We start from the raw sequence: 21,104 nt of genomic DNA, 5'->3' as shown, positions 1-21,104 counted from the left end.
TGGCTTTACTTAAAAGACATGTTATTATATGTTTGCTTACCTCAGGAGATCTGTAAATTTCATTAATTTGCTTCACAACACTGAGCTGTAGATACACATGATTGTAAACATGGTCTCAAGTTTTACATGAGCAGGTTGAAAGAATCCTGAACTAACGATCTCAGGTCCTCAGTATGAGCTTTTGTTCTATCATTTGTGCCTGTGTAAGGTGTTTTGTTATTTTTCACATATACCTTCACTACAATACTCCTTCAGTTAGCTATATTCTTTTTTTCTTGCCTTTGTAGCTCAATATTTCTTTTGTAAAGTCTGTGCTAATACTGTTTCCTTCCTCTGGCATGTCCCCAACGAATCATTGAAATCACAGGGTTGAGTCGTGGCCACATCAAGTTCACGTTCTGTGAAAGATGCTGCAGAAGGAGGAGGAACCTTTTGCCGAGCTGCCATAACATCTGAGTAGCTCGTAAACATGGTTTGTGGATTTCTGTTTCTGTTTCTGATTCAAAACACGGACATCTGTGATGCCAGAATCAACATCCTCTCCAAGACCAGAGATCCATTTAAAAAAATAAAAAAGTGCAGTATCCAAAGCTTCATAGCAATGAGAGCTATTTATTGTATGAGTCCTCAGAAACCTTGTTGGGTTTTTATTCGGTGGTCAAGAAAAAGCTTAGTGAGTCACTCCTCTGCTCTTGCCACACCCAAGAAACCAAAATCCACTGCAATCAGTTTGGGATTTTATGCTTTACAAGTGCACCTGATGCCTTTTTTATGAATTTTTAGATCATGGCAACCCTTTATTTTCAGTTTAATAATAAAAAGAAGAACCTCACAGTTCTTCCTGTTACAATCACAGACTTTCTATTGTAATTGTTTAAATGAACTAGATCTAAAAATGATTCTGGTCCGCCCGCTGTCTAAGGGCAGCAGTGATCTACAATCGGTGATCATGGAGTGTGCAACATGCTTTACACTTTCAGCCCACAGAGAGCGGTGTAGCAGTGTTTTTTGCCTTCTTGATTTACTGTTCGCTGGCTGTAAATGTCAGGTTTGTTTCACAGCTGCTCTGCGATCTTTGAGGAAAAAAAAACCTCATCTGCACACTCACTGTTAGGTCAGCCTGAGTCAGGGCCCGCTCTGAGACAAAGGAGGCAACTAGATTCGTTAGATTGTTAAATCCTTGACATTTTCATATGCATCTACGCTAAACAAAGCTTTGAATTATAGAACCAACCAATGAGACAAGAAGCACAACACCTGTCTGTCAGTATTATTTGAGCTTTAACTTCTTGTAGCTTCAACTGTGTGCGTGGGGAAACTTTAGGAGGCAGTCTGATTTGTTTCTCCTCACACAGTATTTTCTTTCTTTAAGTAACTTGTCACTTATGTTTAATAACTCTTTATTACATGTAAAAATGACACTGTACAGATAGATCACCATCAGGTGGACTTTGCTGTTGATGCCAGATTAAATGTGAGTTGTTTGACGTCCTTCCCTCTCAACCAGATGCCATGGTGTTCTTGATCCAGGAGATGTAGTTGCAGACTTTTGTGTAAACCCCAGGCTTGTTTCTCTGAGCGCAGCCCTTACCCCAAGACACGACTCCCTGCAGCTCTCCGTCACACACCATGGGACCCCCGGAGTCACCCTGAGGACATAAAAAATGAGGTTATCTCAGCTGGCAGAACATTTTCTTCATAGCCGTCCTTGTCTATGTTACCTGACAGGAATCTTTCCCTCCCTCCAGGTAGCCAGCACAGACCATGTTCTCAGTGATTTGGAAAGGGTATGAGTTAAAGCATGTGTCATCACTCAGAAGAGGGACCTCAAGGCACTGCAGCTTATGAGGGAACTTAGCTGGAATAGACAGCAAAATGTGATTCATTTTTGTGTCCCATAGTGACATGAAAAAGCACACTTTCTTTAGCACACAAGTACTCACAGCCTTCGTCACTGGGACGAATATTTCCCCATCCAGAGATCCGGCAGATTGTTCCATCACTGGCACATCTTGAAGGAAGTCTAGCCGGGCTGACGTAGCTGTTCAGAGTGGCAGGTTGACTCAGCTTGATCAGCATGATATCGCTGTCTTGTGAGCGGGGGTTGTAGTTAGGGTGTTGGATAAACTTGGAAGACATGATGTGCTGTTCAGTCCCCTCAGGTTCCCAGATGTCATGCTCGCCCAGGCGAATTTCTAGATCTGACCTTTAAGAAATACACTCAGAATAAACTGCATGTTTTCTGCTTTCACAATTGAGAAAATCATAAAAGTCATAAAAATGACTTGTTTTTTGAAGTTTTCAAACCCAAGATAAATACATCAGTGTTAAGCAGCTGTTTACAGATTTGTTTTTCCAGTATGTGAACAGAGGTAAGCAATCATATTTCTTACTTTGATTTGCAGTGTGCAGCAGAGAGCACCCACTCCTCAGACAGAAGAATCCCACCACAGTAGTTGTACCCCGAGAAGAGAGACACTTGGTAGGGTGCAGAGTTTTTTTGACACTCATATCCTCCAACAATCCTGTCATCTTCCTTCAGGGCAACTGCAGATGTCAAAAAAAAAAGTCACAAAGAAGCAAAACACAGGAAAATTTGTTCAAAAGTGAACTGGCATCTATCATTATCTATATCAAAAAGCTAGTCTTCGGTAATCAATGCCTGATAATGAGTCATTTTCTGTGTTTATGAGCTCTGTCTGTACTGTACCTGCTGCTCCAAAGAGAGTCAGCAGAAGGAGTAGCTTCATGTCTGTCTGTCTGTCTGTTCTTTCAGCACATTAATGTGCACTCACCCTCTAGTTTCAGGTATTTTAGTCCTCTTATCTCCCTTCTCCCAAGGCCTTCCATCGTCAGAGGTACACATTAACACCAAACATGTGTTACATTTTCCCAGAACGTTTTGTTTAATGTACAGCATGTAGTGAAAAACAGAAGAGAAAAACACATCTCAGCTCAACGCTGGGAAAATAACCAGGACAAGAAATTGGACGAGGAAACCAATTTAATTGTAAAAACTGGTATTTGGAATTCCCCTTTGTTAAACTGCATTCAGTCAGCACATTCTGTGTGTGTGTGTGTGTGTGTGTGTGTGTGTGTGTGTGTGTGTGTGTGTGTGTGTGTGTGTGTGTGTGTGTGTTTGTGTGTTTTACTGTTTACATATTTTTTTAATGCTTGTGTGATTTTCATAAGATTGGATATACTTTTGTGTATGTCTTTCTTCAGCTGTCTTATCCATTAAAGGCAAAAATGCACCAAAATATATATATATATAAAACAAAGGATGGATATACTTTGGATATACACCACTTTTTTTTCACTTGATGTCACCATGACAAAGTTTATTCTAAAGTCACATACTGGATATAACGTGGGCGCTCTGGGCCAACACATTGACACATTCCATCGTAGATGTTGAGTAAGAATTGGTATGTTGGTAACTCATGTGGTAAAAGACACGCTCAAGAGTGTGTTTGCAACCAACCATTTGGTGTTTTGTAATTGATTAAATGAATGCGGTAATGTTGCCAGTTTCTGTATTTAACAAGATTGATAATGTGATACATTGTCATCATCACCTTCAGCTTCCTTTAGTGCATGATATTCTATCAGTGAAGTGTTAAGTGTAATCCTACATTAGAAATAGCAGAGAAATAAAGCAGAACTTTTTCTGATAGTGTCAGTTTAACATTCTGCTTTGTACTTTTTTGGTACCAATCTGTCTCACCCTCTGCCTTCCTGATTTGGGTGTAGATGTATGTAAGAAGGAAATAAGCAATTCACTGTGTGGAAACTGCAAAACTGCCCGTCACTGCTGAGTCAATGTTCCAAGAGAGAGAGGCGTGCAAAGAGGTAAGAAGCACCGTTACTCATGTGTGAGCATAGGTGTTTATCAGCAGCAGACAGAAAAACATCTAAAGTAAGGGTGCACTTAAGCAAACCCTGTGATTATACACTTAAGGTTTAAGATAGAATGCATTCCCATCCAGCACAGGCAGGTTCTCCCTCCCTCATTAAGTGTGGCATACATAGCGTCTGCAGCCTGCACATCATCGCTTTATGTTCTTTGGTTGCTAACAAGTGCAATAACTTGGCACATTCTTCTAAGAGACTTTTACTCTTCAAAAATAAAAACATCTCAGTTTGCTCACTGTTAGGATCTTGTGTTTGATCACTTGTCGTGTGTACTTTTCACAAGACAGTCGGGATGCATTTTCATTAAGTTTTCACTCGGAAAAACAAGCTCCAGGACATTTATTAGAGAAAACGAAATTGCCAGAATGGTTAAGATGTGCCACAAATGCAAAGAGTCCCTGAGATAAGTGGGCAGAGTTGTCTTTGATAAACTCACATGTGATACCCAGATGCCTGTTTGGTTGCACATGTGCAAAACAGCATCCAGGATGTGATCAGCTAGATTTAGAAACAACATAAATACTTCTCTCTCTGCAATCTGGAACTGCCATAGATTTTCACTAATGAAAATCAGCACAGTCTTTTTTAACCCTCAGTTATACAATAAAAAAAAAGGGTCAAATCTTCCATTGAGTTCACCATCTGTTGCCCTAGTTACCCTGTTTCACTGTACCTCAAAATACCCTCAGACAGAGAGAGCACTGTGTCACAGATCTGCATGGGTATGCACTGCCAGGCTTGTTTGCTGTCAGACAGAGCCCTGGCTTATTATTCATATCCTTCAGGCCTGCTGAGGGGGACCAGGCGCTGCGGTCGAAAGTAGGAACGAAAGGAAGTGGTTTTGGTTATTGAGGTTCAGCTTTTTTCCCCCTGTGTGTGGTTTATTTCATGGAAAAAACTGTCAGTGAGCCATAGGGGCGAGCGCAGTTGGCACCGGGATTTGCCTTGGAAAACAAAATTCCTGACCTTTCCACAGCCGTGAGACAAGGGTTTGATTTCCAGTCAGCACCGCAACAAGATCAACAAACCTTTGAGGTTTCAGGATGCTGCAGATTCCCACTATTTGTGTCGTTGTGACTGCACCACTGAAGTCTGAAAGTTTCAACATGACAGTCAGTGTGCCACACATTTCATAAAAAGAACTTGTGGATTTAGAAATGTTGAGCTCACACTGTTTTGCACACAGCAGAGAAGAAAAACACTGGGTGTATTACAGTGATGCTGGGAGCTGGAGTGTGTCATTAGTGCTGCACTGTCCCACAAACACACACACATACATGAATTCTAGTCATGCATTTCTGGTTGCTCACCCCCCGCCCCCCCACTCTCCCAGGTGTTTAAGTGAATCAAAACCCCCAAACTCCAACTGTGTATGTCACCCTCTGCTAAAACTAAACTCCCTTTAAACCTCCACTAGTTGTTTTACACACCCAAATTGGTATTTGTGCGGCACACACATAATTACATGTTTGGTTGGTAAATCAAGAACTCTGGCAAGCCCTGGCCTCTGAAGGCTTCCCTCAAACTATAGCCTTGGGATAGCTATTAATATCCCCTACAGACAGCAGCAAGCGCTGTGCCTTCAATGCTCTGTTACAAAACTGTGCAGAAAAAAAATCCAAAAAACACATTTCAGTACAGAAATGAACAGCGGAGGACGTGTTGCTCAAGAGGGTCGTGACCGAATTTAACAAAGTAGTCCTACTGTCTAGACTTCTGCTAAAAATGTAATGTCGTTCTGTACAACAAATGGAGCTGAAATGTAGTTTCAAAGTAATGAGAAAGTTAACTAGGTCAGCTTTTATAAAACTCTTTCCTGTAGTTAGGGTGAATTGTTTTTGGTGCCGGTGTAGAATATCACTCAGTGGGGAGGAAAATTCAATTGCTGAATATTTATGTATCTGAAGAAAAAAGGCAATGATAACAGACATATGTCCACCCACACACTGAAACGAGGGTGTTGCTGTGAACCCATGCAGGGACTAAAGGAGTGTGTACACAGACACACTCACACACACACATGTAGTGTCTCTTACTCTCTCTCTCTCTCTCTCTCTCTCTCTCTCTCTCTCTCTCTCTCTCTCTCTCTCTCTCTCTCTCTCTCTCTCTCTCTCTCTCTCTCTCTCTCTCTCTCTCTGTCTGTTTTCACTCTCTCTCTCTTTTATTCCTTCCTCCCCCTCACATCTGGAGCATTGGCAGGACACAGTTCCTGTGCTGTGTGGGGTGTGTGTACACTAGCAGAGGGGTTGAGCATTTTTAGGGTTGGGCAGCCTCTAGCAGACCACACCACGCAAATCTGATCAGCGTAAGATTTGGAGGCTCGTTGTATTTCCAAGAGTAAACTGATGGGATCAGATCATCAAAGCCACAAAGAGACTGCTTTGTCTGAGTGAGTGAAGTAATATGAAACATCATAGACCCCAGAGTGAGATTTCAAGTTTACATTTTCTCTTTGAAAGACATGCAAATATTTCCATCAAAGGAAGCTACAGACATGCCAGTTTTTATTTGCACATATTAAGTGTATGAGTTGAAACCCCTTGAACACAGCTCCCTGTGACATCCAAATTCATAATATAAAAAGTCAGTTACACAAACTTTAGCTGGCAGTTTTCAATCTTTGCATTTTTCTGTATCTCTTACTTTGCTGTCCATTAAGTTCTAGATGCTGTTCAAAGACATCAAACTAAACCACATGAACTTTTTCTGAAAAGTAACCTTTTACACCAGGATATGTTTTAATTTACTAGCATTGTTACTCATTAAATGTGAAGACACAAGTCCTGGTATTCAGGGAAAAAGTGATTTCTGTGATTCTCCTCTCAATTTTGTCTGTGAAAAAAGGATTAACTCACAACTATTTCACACAGATGATCAAATGTGTGGGCAGTGCAGAGTAAAGAGGAACCATGTGGGAGGAAATTTTGACCATGAAGTTAAACTTTCATGAAACATTGTCCCTCATAGTGTAAGGTAGGGCTGCACTCTGGAGACATGAGCCTCACTTTCTGTCTCTGCAGCCAAAACTCCCACATGCTTACGCCTGCATCTTGTTCTTATTAATATATATCCAGTGTTTTTTTGCCTCTTCCTGTTGTGTCTGTGTGATTGATTGGATATTGTGCATGCACATTCTTCATGCAGGGTTCGAGCAGGAGTCTCAGTACATCAGGAAGCTCCTTAAAATTGTTCCCTTTGCACATGTTTGAAATGTAGTTTTTAATTATTTTAATCTTGTAGCTAATCTTCAAGTGTATATAATTGCAAGAGCTTGGATATTTTTCAATTCCAATTTTCAACCTCTGAGATCTTAACTTGGATATTTTGGCCGTACAACAGCAGCAGGAATGTGCCAAGCAGGTTTAAAAGATGAAATTGCTTGCAATTACAGCTTAAATTTGCTCCAGGGTGTGTATATGAATTCGCTTTTGTTTTAAGCTAGCAATCAGGATTGCGGTTGTTTGCTAGCTGCCTTCAGTAGTAAAACTTGTGCACCTCTGGCGTTTATCTTAGATGTCACATGCAATAGGAATGCAGGGTGCAGTTTAATGCATAACAAGTATTCTGCAGTGACCAAAAACCATCTCATCATGGGCCAAGATGTTCCTATTTTAACTTTGGAGCTTAAGCTAAAAAAGATTGACACATTCAACCCAAAATGACTGAGCTGCAAAAGCAGTTGTCACAAGTTAAATGAACACTTTCGTCTTTAAAAATAAAAAAAATAAACGTGTAGAAGAGGATGATAAAAAAAAAAGAACTTACTGTTAAGTAACATACAGGTTTCTAGTAGTTGCATTATGAACCTAAGATGCAATAATGTGACAAAAAGATATTTTTCTCAAAAGCTTGATTGTATAAAGGCTCCAAGGTTGTGTGTCCAGCTTCAAATGGACAGTGGCAGAGAGGGAGTAGCCTGCTATTTCATAAAAGTGCAAGACAACCTTAAATTATCGGCAAATGCTGCTGTGACTTTCTTCTATGTGCAGAGTGAAGAGAGGGGACACTAAAACAATGATAAAATCCTTCAACCACTAGATATCCATCCACACGTCCAACACACAGCCATTGCACCTGTAACCTCAAGAAAACATGACCTCAACCCACATGGAGAAAAAAACATTACGCAGGAGGATCAAGGGTGAGCATGAGGAGTCACAGCCCCATCGTTTCAGGTAGTCATCTCAACAAACCCACAATTTATGTATTTAGTTGTTTGGTTTCTCAGTGTTTTCACTTTTGGAGTTTCCCAGCAAAATCATTTGAGGAAGACGAGTCTCAGCAAGATTGTGCGTCAGGCTTCAGAATAGCATAACAGAGCAGCTTAGTTTCAGATAAATGCTGATTTGAATGAGTAGTGTAAGGTGTTTCAACATTTAAAGAAGACACACTCCCATTAATCATTATATTGTAGATATATCCATAATAGCATATAGACAAGATGATATCCTCACTAGCAAGAACTGTAATTAAAAATATCAACAATGAGATTCTTAAGAGTAGAAATTACCATTTCAGATATTTATAATGTCATTCTTACTAGTTCTAATGTGGGGCTTTCAATTATATATCTATGTTCTTATTACTGGCTACTTTTGCTCTGAAGTCAGCTGATAAATGTTCTTTTCTCTTCTTAAAGCCAATCGAGAGATAATAATCTGTGTTTGTGTAGTTCTGCATGTGGTTTGTCTTAGCGGTGTCACTGACTGGCGTCTCCATGGTTGAGAGCAAATGTCACTCAGATCAGGCAGGTCATTTAGTGGTAGTAATGAAGGCTACAACTGAGAAAAACAACTACTTTCCACCTTATCACCCTTGGCAAACTCTTTAGCCAATGTTTGAGGTTTTTAAAATATAGTGTGAACTGGGTAAGCGCAAGTGGGTATCAGATATCTGAGAAGATGAGTTTTCCCAAAGTATAATTCTCTTCCAAATATCAAGAATGTTTATTCTGGATAGAAAAAATGAAGCAGGTATCTGAAATTGAACGCCCAATTCAAATGAATGGCAAATGTGACGTCATTTGTGCTATAAGAATGACATTGTGGGTGGTAAGATTGTCATTTAGATTTATGAAACGTATTTTTTAAGAGGAATAATTGAATAACAGATATGTAGTCTAGCTTTTAATTGTTAAATGGGCTCACCATTGACTATCTTTTTTTAATCCACACATACACTGCATGCACACAGGGCCGGCCCCATGGCATAGGCAATATATGCAAAGCGGCAGTAGCTCTGTCCATAGGGGCTTGGCAACTGGCGGGTTGCCAGTTCGAGTCCCAACATGGACAAAGTTTGCCAAGTGGACTGGTGGCTGGAGAGGTGCTGGTTCACTTGCCTGGGCACTGCTGAGGTGCCCTTGAGCAAGGCATCGAACCTCCAACTGCTCGGGGTGTGCTGGTTGATGGCAGCATCCTCACTCTGACATCTCTCCCTAAGTGCATGTCCACTGCATGTTTGTGCATAAAATTGTATGTATATACACAAAACTGTGCGTGTAGCATGACCAAAAAATATAACACAAGTGGAAAATTTGAATTTCCCCCCTGGGGATTAATAAAGTACGTTTCTTTCTTTCTTTCTCTAAATGAGTGAGGAAGAAAATTTGAAGATAACAGGAAAAACAATTTTGTTTTCTCTAATTTAATTGTGGGTTAAATTGAGGACTGATGCCAGTAAACATTTAAAAGCGTGATTCACCTTTGGGTTTGTAAAAAAAAAAAAAAAAGGTTTCCAAATCAGTTTTTGAAGTCTTTAGGTGTTCATGATTTACTTGTTTTTGTTTTGTTTTTGTTGTTTTCTTTACACTTTGGAAGCTGGTAGCTTAATTAGATAGAAAATGTAGGCTACGCTTAAATAAGCATTTTACTTCTGGCTATGCATTTTCAGTCATCACACACACACTGTGCACATCAGTCTGACTCATCTGTTAATGAAGCCAAAATATATTTTATCTTTATAAAACAATCTAAAATGCAACTACAGCCACACATAGACTACGCAGCCTGCAGTGCATAAAGGTTTTATGATCTTCTAATGAGGGGCGTACGTGCGCCTGGGGTCCCGCCTCTGTGATGACGTCATATATTTAAGGAGTCAGGGCTCAGAACTCCAATAATCCCGCACACTGGGAAAACTCCGCTCAGAGTTACCTTTGCAGCGGACTCATCCTCGTCGGACTGGCGCTTTGAGAGAGGTACCGTACCTTTGTTTTCTCACAGGACTGAGGAGGGGGAGTAAAGCATCAAATGTAGACTAAAACATGCTTTGGAAAACTTTTCAGTTTGGATTCAAACCGCTTCGAATCAGGGAGTCTGCTGCCTTTTCATCTTCTTTTGAGCTTTTCAGGAATGTCAAAATAAGGCACAAACTGTATGTGTACAGTGCGTGGGAACATTTCAATTGATGCAATAGATTGGGTTTGGGTTTTAGTGGTTTAACAGTTAAAAACCCATGCTCATCAGTTTTTGTTCCTCTTCAGGTGCGCTTACTGTTCAAAATGTGTTGCCTGATGTGCATGTTAGGCAGGGCTTGCATTTTTTAATTTAAACTGGGTTTATTTCAGTGCTATTGGTGTAATGAGCATCAATACAATTTGGATTATAATCTTAAAATGCCATGTCAAGATTGATTTTCTGTGGTCCATGAAAAGGTTGTAGTTTGGAGTATTGCCCCACATTCCACATTCATGTCTTTGTGAACAGCAGCGTCTAGACCTTTCTTTGAAATCAATACAAAAACATGACTTCATTTTTTGTTTTACTTGTAATTGAAATCACTCTGGAAAACTCAATGCCTGTAATGAGGAGAAAGTAAACATTTGTTTTTGTTGTTATTGCAGCTCCCAAGACAATGATGGATCTAATGACCACAACCCCTTTGTACCACATCAACACAACAGATGCCACTGGAAGCAATGGCTCCATGTACGATGATGACGACGAGTATGACTACAAGGACGAGCATGCTGAGCTGAGACAGTCTCTGAACATCATGTCTCTCATGGTTTACTGCCTGGCCTTTGTTCTTGGTGTTCTTGGAAATGGAGTGGTTATCTGGGTGACCGGATTCAAGATGAAGAAAACAGTAAACACAGTTTGGTTCCTCAACCTGGCTGTGGCTGACTTTCTCTTCACTGCATTTCTGCCTCTGAGTGTAACTTACACAGCCATGGATTTCCACTGGCTTTTCGGCAAGTTCATGTGCAAACTCAACAGCACTATAAGCTTTTTGAACATGTTTGCTAGTGTCTACATTCTAGTGGTGATCAGTGTGGATAGATGTGTGTCCGTGGTGTGGCCAGTCTGGGCCCAGAACCACAGGAGTGTTCAGAAGGCATCCTGTGTGAGTCTTGGTGTGTGGGTGCTGGCTTTGACTCTCAGTGCCCCGTACTTCATCTTCAGGGACATTGGTTCATCGTATAACAATGAAAAAATCATCAACTGCTTCAACAACTTTGCCTTTTCTGATGACTATGAAACTCCATCAGTGAACCAGCTGCGACAGTTTCGTCACCAAGCCATGACCATCACTCGCTTCCTCCTGGGATTTGTCGTCCCCTTCAGTGTCATTGTCTCCTGTTATGCTGTGATAATCCATCGTCTCAGGAGAAACCGCACCCTGGCCAGCAAGTCAAGCCGGCCCTTTAAGATCATCGCTGCAGTTATCGCCATTTTCTTCCTGTGCTGGGCTCCTTATCACATCATGGCTCTAATTGAGCTGGTAAATCACATGGCTAATCATTCAAGTGAAACATTGGACCATGTCACCACTATCGGAGTCCCCATAGCTACCAGTCTGGCTTTTCTTAACAGCTGCCTGAACCCACTGCTTTATGTGTTCATGGGCCAAGATTTCAAGGATAAAGTCCGCAAATCCATCCTGAATGTATTGGAGTCTGCCTTCCAGGAAGAAGTTTCTCGCTCTTACACCTACACAAACTCAATGATCACCAGTCGGAGCAAAGAAAAGTCTTACTCTGATGCTGAAGTGTAGGGTTGTCCATGACATGAAAACACAATTATTTTAACTGTATATTGCAAATGTAAGTGGATATAAAACAACAACTTTTAAAGCCTTTGTTACTTTTTAACAAGGAAGCAAAATAACAGATATATGCTACCTGATTTTGAACATTTTACCTGTTCCAGTGTTTTTTAATGAACTGATCAGGTCTATAAAAAATCTGCTTCTCAGCATCAACTGCCTCCGTTGTGATGGAGCTGACAGATGGTCATAGTATACAGCAAGTTGAGAATCATTAGTGATTCATAAATGGGATTAAAAGGGATGCATGGGTCAAATGTTTCAAATAACAATGATTAAATAGAAACTACAATACTGTATGAGGTATACAAAGGAAGAAAACACAAACCTTCACATATGCAAGCACCTTTATCTACATTTACAAACCATTACAGTAAAGCAAGAGACTGGTGGATCTTTTAGGTACCAGAATTGAATCATTATACTGTTCTCTTGTTGGCTGAATTTTGCACGCATACTATATATTATATAATCGTGAGCTAAAACACGTCTGCAAGCCATGCTTGAGTAGTTTATGTTCTGATTTGTACATCACAAGCAACAAAAGCACGTAGCTTTGATAGAAAAGGTAGTGTGTTTTTCGTTTATCATGTATAGGGGAAGTTTAAAAGTACATAATGCCCTTTCTTGCCTTATGATTGACAGTACAGGCTTTAAAATGTATTTGTGGAATAGATTGAATGAATAATTTATCTACTTTTTATCTCTTTTTCTTTTGCACAAACAAGCTTATGGCAAGTTAAAGCCCCTGTGAGGAGTTTTTGAAGGGTTATGAAACAGGCTGAATCTTTATAAAAATGCCTCTTTTTTTACCTAAAAAGGCAAATGAGACCATCAGCAACAGAATAGGTTAGTTCTATGTTGTATTTTTTAATGTCTAATTCTCATGCCTTTTTATTGGGTCCAAGAATATTTATGTTTATACCATTTTCACAACAAGTATTCAACATTTGAGCGTTAGAGCAAGCACAATTCCATTTTGTCAGAAAACGTGACCTACAAGTGTCGAATGCAAGATTCACAAAGTGATCAGAGGTACTGCTTTGCTCACTGGGGTCATGTCCACACAAACTGAAAGTTCCTCACAGGTGCTTTAATGTCCCAGTTTCCGTATTACACCTAACTAGGATCTGTCACTGGAAAAAAAAAAAAAGCACCACAGTGACAACAAAGGCCATCTCTGTGTACATACAAGTGGAAATGAAGTGAGAAGCTAAATAATGTAAAGTAAAATATATCTTGTATTATAGTAGTCTTCATTAAGTGGATCAACCTGAAATGTTGATTATGCTTTCCATGTGGCAACAACATAGAGTTACAGGAAAAAATTGAATTTACTTTTTAAATGCTTAATGAACATTGTATTTACATCCGTCATTCAACATTATCAAAGCTTGTAGAATATGACAATGACTATGAGATAATTGCGCTTAAAGTTTCAGCTGCAAATTGTAATTTGGCTTTGTGTGTTATTTTGATCACTGTTAAAAGTTTTAGGTTGATGGTATTTCCATGACCCCCATCCTGCATGTTGTGTATATAATCTAATAGTTTTTATTTATCCATGTCTCTGTTAATTTCACAGAAGAAACCAATGCTTTTGTTTAACTTTATCAATGAATCAGTCATTTTCCTTCAAATTTTCATAATCAATCATATGTTTCATGAAAATCTGGGAAGTCATCCCCTCTGTACCCTCTGTTCTTGCTAACATCTTCAAGTGCCTTATTTTCCTTGTTAACAAAGAACCCAAAGACATCTATTTACTCAAAAATAGACAAAACAAAACCACAATGTAAACTCATTTTAGAAGCTATAATTAATGGATTTTGGTCTGTACATTTTCTGTTTAGCCACTAAATAAATGTAAAGAACAGGTTGACATACTTACTATATGTACTGTTTGATCTCAATTCATGTGGCACTGTGCCATGAAACACATGATAAATGCCCTGTTCTAATGTAAGCTATGTAAAGATGATTTCATTTGGATTTAAATTGTTTTTATTGTTGCTTTGAGTTAATATGAATAAATGTGAACTATGATGATGACTTTTGTTGTGGATCTTGCAGTAACTATCATTCCCATAATTTGAATATTATCCTGATTTAAGCCATTTACCACTCACAGTGCCTGTCTGATATCCTAAAACATCACTCCAAATGACAACAAACACCCTGTGTTGTCTGTATTTACAGAAAGACAGATTAGTGAACCTTTAAAATCTTAACCCAGATCATCTGATCTAAAAACATGTACATATGACTCAAAAATGAGTTGCAAATCAGATAAAATACTCTTAATACTCTTGCTACTCTATATTCTTTTTATTGTAGACATGGCCAATAGGGGGTGCTGTTGCCATACTGCCACTCAGATGAGGTTTAAATGTTCTCTGTGTTTTATAATGACCCCAGTGAAGACCACAAGCCTGAATAGAGTGGTGTGACTGGAAGAAAAATTCTGTTTACACCACAACTGTAACAGGAGTTAACGTCTTCAGACTTTTTTTTCCATTTGTCATGAATGTTGGAAGTCATAAGAACCCAAATCTGCTTTTTTTTTTTTATCAAAGGTTCAAAGGTTTTTTTTATTGTCAATTTTCACTGTATATACCAGACATACAGGAAAAACGAGATGCCAACAGGAGGTTTGAAGTTGTGGAAGCATTGCTACATATCTGTTTGCACTATTTAAGGCTGCTTCGAAGCTAGATCCGTAAGGCAACTGGACTGAACTTGAAGACGTTTCACCCCTCCTCCGAAAGGCTTCTTCAGTTCTGACCAGACTGGGGAAGAGGCTGCATATGAATTTTTGTATCCCAGTTGATTTTTCTTTTGAAAACACATGGCAGTCAGGTGGTGTGGTCTGGCTAATCATCAGTTAGTTGTTATCATAATCGGTTAGTCAGTAATAATGAATTGCTTGTACAGCATGTTGTGTTGTTATTATAACATTCATTGGGTTACAGGCGATTAATTCATTTTTGCTTTGGATAAATAGTTTAGATATTAAAGGGGACATATCACGCTTTTTTCATCAATATATATTGGTCTAAGAGGTCCCCAAAACATGTCTTTAAAGTTTATGTTCAAAAAAACACTTTGAAATCAGATTTTGGTCTGCCTGAAGAACCCTCTTCTTCAGTCCTCCTCAGAACACTCTGTTTTCTCTCTGACCACGCCCCCTCAGGAAGTGGATGTGCCTCGGCTGTCCAGCACGTTGATCTAATGTTTACATGTTGGCTGAATATACACGGCTGCTCAGAGATCACGTTACTTCAACCCTCTGAATCTGATCCAGAATCTGATCCTGACGGAGAGGCGCCTGCAGCAGGACCTTTCTGAACCATTGGTCACAGATTTAGTGTTTCTTGTTGTTTTATTTGTCAGTATGTCGACGTGTGTCTTGGTACACAGCTACAGCTATGACATGTAGCTATGTAGCTCTGCTAACTAGCGCTAGCACTTATCCATGATAAATAAAATTCATCCACTAGATCTTCAAATCTGCAGACGTGGGGAGTAAAACCGACCTTTGTGTTTATTAAGACAGCCTGCAACTAGCATGCCTCCCTCCTAAGCTCCTTGTTAGCACACATTTGTGCAGGTAATGAAAAACAGAGGGGGGATTCAGTATTATTTTATACAGTCTATGGGCTGAGCAAGCTCCGAGCTCTGACTCCGTGACAGACCGGATATTGTTGTTACGTAACAAAAACACGGAAGTCTGAAACGGCTCGTTTCACACACATTTACAGAAAGGTGGAGAAATCAAAACAGGGGCAGAATGGATGTTTTTCATTCTCGGGGGGTTTGTAGACATGCCAGGGACACATATTTCAGGTAGAGAACCATTAAAAAGTCAATTTTGCATGATATGTCACCTTTAATGTAAATGTATAACACATATTTGTCAAGTTCCCGCTTTACGATCCTTGTACATCATAAAAATATACATAGATCCCTTAGTATCTTTTTAAAACATGATGCAAATGGTGCTTGCACAGTAGTTTGTCCATCGTCATCAGTTTTTAGATCTTCAAAGAAAAAAAAATAGTGGACCAATGTGCTATTAAGAAAAGGAACTGGACAACAGAGAAGCTATTGAATTATTGGACAATTTTAGTCAAGGCTAAATTCTTCGAATGGATTTAGTAACTTGGAACCTAGACTATGTATTAAAATTCTCATTGTAATTGAACTCTAAACAAAAGTGCTGCCTGTTGGTAAACTGGATTGTTAGGAAACTGTTTGTGGAAACTTTTTGTGCAACCTCATCCTTCTTCCTTAATTCAGACAGTGGTTAACAGAAGGTGTCAACCACATTACTAAAATAGATGTCAAAATGTACCTACCCAATACCAAGTGAAGAAACAGGATCACATTTCTCACAGGAAACTGTGGAATACAAATACACCGCATAATCTAGTCTTTAAACACGAAAGTTATCTGATAAACTTAAGGGTCATTTTTGTGCACTCCTTGTGGCTCCGCCCCTGAGCGGACGATGGCGTCACACCGCAGCCTATATTAATCTTTGATCGTTTCTGCCATCGGTTAATCTTCAGAAGACTGAGAAAACTTCTATAGAGGTAAGCTGTCTTTGTGAGAAATAATGTTTTTGAATTACGCGCATTTTAAGCAAGATTATGCAGACAAAATAACTGGGATTATACACTGAAATTGAATCAAACAAAATTATTTTAAATTAATAACAATAAAAAAAATGCCTCATTTCAGAGAGTTTGCTGATTTATTGTTTTAAAACGAATTGGTTTCTTTACTGAAAATGGTTTGGCGTTTGCTTAATTGATTTTGTATTTTGTAACAGTTAGTTGTCTAGTTTTGTTTCCATTGTTTCTAAAGCAGTTCACTTCCGTATGCAGTAACGCCCTATACCATTTTAAAAAGGTGTATGTTAATTACAAAGCCTATTTGAAAAAGTGTTGATTTTCATATCAAGCATGCTAACTGTTAAATTTTTGCATTTAAAAGCACTAAAGAAATATGCTACACGTTAAAGACTGGTCAAGAAAACATATGAGTTTCTTGTTATCTTTAGAAGAAGCATATCAAACATTTTTTTAATGAGGTTAACTCATTTACCCTCAACAATGTTTTTTTTTTAATTTAATAGTCTACTTACAGTAGCCTACTGTGTATATCTATTTATACATGTTTTTTTGGGGGGGGGGGTTTAAACTGGATCTATCAAGTGAATATGTCCAGTTAACATTTTCATTTTCAGGAATCATTTACAATCAATGTGGTTCCCAAAGATACTGTGATTGTAATGTTAACTATGATCCTTTCAAAAGAGCCCTTTTAGAGTGCTTTTTGTATTTATTTTATCTATGTTATCGTTTTTTAAGTATTCATTTCAGAAATCTCACAAATGATTGATGGGATGCAAAGAGTACTTGAGGCTTACCTGTCCAAAATCTAGCTCTTACCTGGTTCTAAGTCCAGGCTGTTTTTCAGCCTGGACACCAAATTTGAACCTTGTTTTCTCATCATGGATTATTGTTGGTTTCTGTATAGACAAAATATTTCAGAAAACTAAGAAGTATTTTTCTTATCATTGCATATCTCTTTCTCTCTCTAACAGCGATGGAGATGACCACAACCACTTTGTATAACAGCAGTACAATAGGGGTAAATGATGGAAATGGCTCTGAGTACATTGACCAGTATTCTGAACTGAGACAGTCTCTGAACACCATGACTCTCATTGTTTACTGCCTGGTCTTTGTTCTTGGTGTTCTTGGAAATGGAGTGGTTATCTGGGTGACCGGATTCAAGATGAAGAAAACTGTCAACACAGTTTGGTTCCTCAACCTGGCTGTGGCTGACTTCCTCTTCACAGCATCTCTGCCCCTGAGTGTGACATACCTGGCTTTAGATTTCCACTGGCCTTTTGGCAAGTTCATGTGCAAACTCAACAGCACATTAAACTACCTGAACATCTTTGCTAGTATCTACATTCTGGTGGTGATCAGTGTGGACAGATATGTGTCTGTGGTGTGGCCAATCTGGGCCCAGAATCATCGCAATGTGCGTAAGGCATCCTGCGTGAGTCTGGGTGTTTGGGGGCTGGCTCTGATTCTCAGTACTCCATACTTTGTCTTCAGGGACACTGGGCCTTCCTTCAACAATAAAGTTATCAACTGCTTCAACAACTTTGCCCTTTCTGATGACTACGAATCTTTGTCTGTGTATGAGCTGGGGTTGTTTCGTCTCAAGGTCATGACCATCACTCGCTTCCTCCTGGGATTTGTCATCCCCTTCACTGTCATTGTCTCCTGTTATGCTGTGATAATCCATCGTCTCAGGAGAAACCGCACCCTGGCCAGCCAATCCACTCGCACCTTTAAGATCATCGCTGCAGTTATCATCGCTTTTTTCTTCTGCTGGGCCCCTTTTCACATCTTCTCTTTGATCGACATGGTTCATGCCATCAACGATTACACAATTCTTTCACTGGACTATGTTACCACCATTGGGATCCCTCTTGCTACCAGCCTGGCCTTCACCAACAGTTGCCTGAACCCACTTCTGTATGTGTTTGTTGGACAAGATTTCAGGGATAGAGTCTGCAAATCCATCACAAAAGCGTTGGAGGCTGCTTTCCAAGAAGAGGATTCTGGCTCCCATACTGACACAAGCACGCTAAAGAGTCAGAGCAAAGAGAGGTCAATGCACAGCACTGATGTGTAGATCATGAATACACAGATACTGAAAATGTACAGAGTAAAAAAAACAATTAAATCAAAAAGTTGAATCAAAAGGAGATTTTGCTTCCGGTATATGCTGTTTCCTGTTTGAGAAACCTCATATTGAATTTTGGACATTAGCTAAAATGTAACAATTTACACCTCTGAATTGTTGTATAGTTGAGCACTCCCTTTCTAGTGTAAATCGACGTCTTTAAATGTCTAAAAGAAAATATTATTTACATTTTAAAGTAACAACTGGGGAAGTCTTGACTTTTTTTTCCTGAAAAACAAAGTGTGAGAAAAGCTCATTATTATTTTCATGTTTTGTATTGAACTGGTGTAGCATATTATTAAGAAACAAACCTGAAGCCTAAAATGTGTTTTCTTCAGTGTATAAAAATCTTTATTTTTATAATATTTAAATTTTTTGTGTATGGACAGGAAGAGTCGATAAACGGTCACTGATGTTTTGTGATTTTTGCTGTAATACTGTTATTTTAAAAATATTATTCAATACTTCTTTTTTCACTAATTATTTCCATCTCATAACCAACAGAAAAAGTCTCATAATGAATCTTTACTGAACTCTTTTTTATGGCACAGTTGCATGTAGAAGGTAATGTGTCTCTATACAATAAAGAACTTTTCTCATATATACCATGGTCTGAGTAAAAACTTAATTCTGACTGACTGCAAGATGTCCATTATTAGTCTTTCTTAACCATTCTAATTGTATGATGCTTCAAAGACTCTGTTTACAACTTATGCAACATGTTTTCTAGAAACTAACATCTACTCATACCAATGGGGAACTTTTCCTTTCATAAGATATGACAACCAGTACATCGCATTCCTGTGAGCGTGTTACTTCCCTTTAAGTCCCAGATTCCAGGGCATAGATGCCAAACCCAGCCCGGCCTGTGACAGATTGGCCCCTGGGCACCAGGAGATAGTTGATCTCCGTAAGCCAAACTGTCATGGGCCAGCATAAGCAATCAGGACCATGGTCAACCCCCCTAAGCACACATGCTCCAATGTGGTCTGGAATAACCCAACTGGGGGGAAACACATACAGAGGAGTCTGAGACCACAAAAGAGCCAGCGGGTTTACTGTAGCAAGAAGAACAAAAGGACAGTGGACAAACAACGGTGGCTCTGCCAGCCTGACTCCATATCTCCTCCACCACACTGGTGTGAGGTGTCCACTCTCTTGCCAGTGGCAAGCTCCCAGAGGGGAGATCTGCCTCACTGTCCAGAATTCACAGGAGATACAGCAGTTAAATGCTGCTCCATGATAATAGCCTCTGAGACAGTTAGAGTAATGGAAGGGAGGGAGAGCTTCGCTCCCTGTTTGGTTACCTGCACATTACAAAATATTGTCATTGTGTGCTAGGACATGTCTCGACAGAAGACCCTGGTTGAAAAAAATGTCTTGGTAGAAGATACACAGCATAAGAGAAGCACAGGAGCATAGAGCAGGCATGGATACAGGTCACAGAATTTACATTTAGTTGTTTAAAGTATCAGCATAAATTATATATTTTACTAAAAGTAAATTGCCAGAGAGCGAAGAAAGTGATCTCTAAGGAGAGCAGTAAATCTGATAAAGAGTTCTGATATAGATGCAGGAAGGAACAAACAGATAACTGAGTCCTTTGAAATTACACCATCAATTCTTATAATATGATTAGTGGTGGGTCATATTTGATAAATGTGTCTTACTCCAGGTCTTTGTTGCTGGAAGCCCACTATTGCAAGCATCCATTAACCTAACAACAAAAGCTGCTGTGACTTAATGGTACCTAGTGCTGTGTGCCGAAAGAAGGAATTAAAACTTGTAGTCCTTATGGTTGAATATCAATCAAAACAGTCGACGCAGAGCAATTACACGACACGTTATTTACGCATTTGTTGTTCTGTTGTGTTGTTTTAGCCCATGCTATAACAAAGGTTATAAAGTGTGAGAATTAGGACTCTAGATCAGATCTATTGGTGTGTGTAGCTCTGAGTGTACACACAGTTTAAAAAATGAACTAAAAGAAAAAAATAGTTAGAGGCTTAAAAACAGCAAATCTGAACAACTGTATTTGAAGTCACTTTGACTTGAATATAAAAAAAAGTATGTTATTGTTTATGGTTACTTTATTAGTATATATTTGTATGCGGGTATTTTTACCCTTGTAGTTACATAATAGTCTTATCTTTAAATAGTTAGAAGGCAATACTACTTAATGGATAATATCAACTATACACTATATACATGTTTGTGGGAACAGCACATGCATGCAAGCATATGAATGAATGGTATATACAGTATGGTAGATTGTATTTGTCAACAATAGATGATTTATTCATGCATAAGTACATCATGTGTTTTAAATTGCATATGCATATCTCATAATTTGTATGTTTATTGGAGTT

At 39.1% G+C, this 21,104-nt stretch overlaps 3 protein-coding genes across 4 annotated transcripts; 2 read left to right on the top strand and 1 right to left on the bottom strand.

Moving 5' to 3' along the window:
- Nucleotides 1-753: 753 nt before the first annotated feature.
- On the bottom strand, nucleotides 754-16,440 carry LOC117822729 (trypsin-3-like). 2 transcript variants are annotated; one of them, XM_034697613.1, is made up of 5 exons: nucleotides 16,323-16,440; nucleotides 2,394-2,547; nucleotides 1,944-2,206; nucleotides 1,722-1,858; nucleotides 754-1,649 (listed from the first exon to the last, which is right to left on the bottom strand). In XM_034697613.1, exons 1-5 carry the CDS (start codon nucleotides 16,387-16,389, stop codon nucleotides 1,500-1,502), a joined length of 771 nt encoding a protein of 256 aa, XP_034553504.1. In that variant the 5' UTR covers nucleotides 16,390-16,440; the 3' UTR covers nucleotides 754-1,499. The 2 variants fall into 2 exon arrangements, with proteins under 2 accessions (XP_034553504.1, XP_034553505.1); XM_034697614.1 differs by lacking the exon at nucleotides 16,323-16,440 and adding an exon at nucleotides 2,711-2,791 and having other exon boundaries at nucleotides 759-1,649.
- Nucleotides 10,007-14,016, top strand: LOC117822720 (chemokine-like receptor 1). Its single transcript, XM_034697598.1, has 2 exons — nucleotides 10,007-10,114; nucleotides 10,760-14,016. Exon 2 carries the CDS (start codon nucleotides 10,771-10,773, stop codon nucleotides 11,911-11,913), a length of 1,143 nt encoding a protein of 380 aa, XP_034553489.1. The 5' UTR covers nucleotides 10,007-10,114; nucleotides 10,760-10,770; the 3' UTR covers nucleotides 11,914-14,016.
- LOC117822721 (chemokine-like receptor 1) lies at nucleotides 16,270-19,334 on the top strand. Its single transcript, XM_034697599.1, has 2 exons — nucleotides 16,270-16,559; nucleotides 17,576-19,334. Exon 2 carries the CDS (start codon nucleotides 17,578-17,580, stop codon nucleotides 18,682-18,684), a length of 1,107 nt encoding a protein of 368 aa, XP_034553490.1. The 5' UTR covers nucleotides 16,270-16,559; nucleotides 17,576-17,577; the 3' UTR covers nucleotides 18,685-19,334.
- Nucleotides 19,335-21,104: the final 1,770 nt, after the last annotated feature.

The sequence above is a fragment of the Notolabrus celidotus genome, chromosome 12 (assembly GCF_009762535.1).
Source record: "Notolabrus celidotus isolate fNotCel1 chromosome 12, fNotCel1.pri, whole genome shotgun sequence".
In the NCBI taxonomy this organism is placed as follows: Eukaryota; Metazoa; Chordata; class Actinopteri; order Labriformes; family Labridae; genus Notolabrus; species Notolabrus celidotus.
Note: the sequence above shows the minus strand (reverse complement) of the source record. Positions and strands in the feature narration are given on the sequence as shown.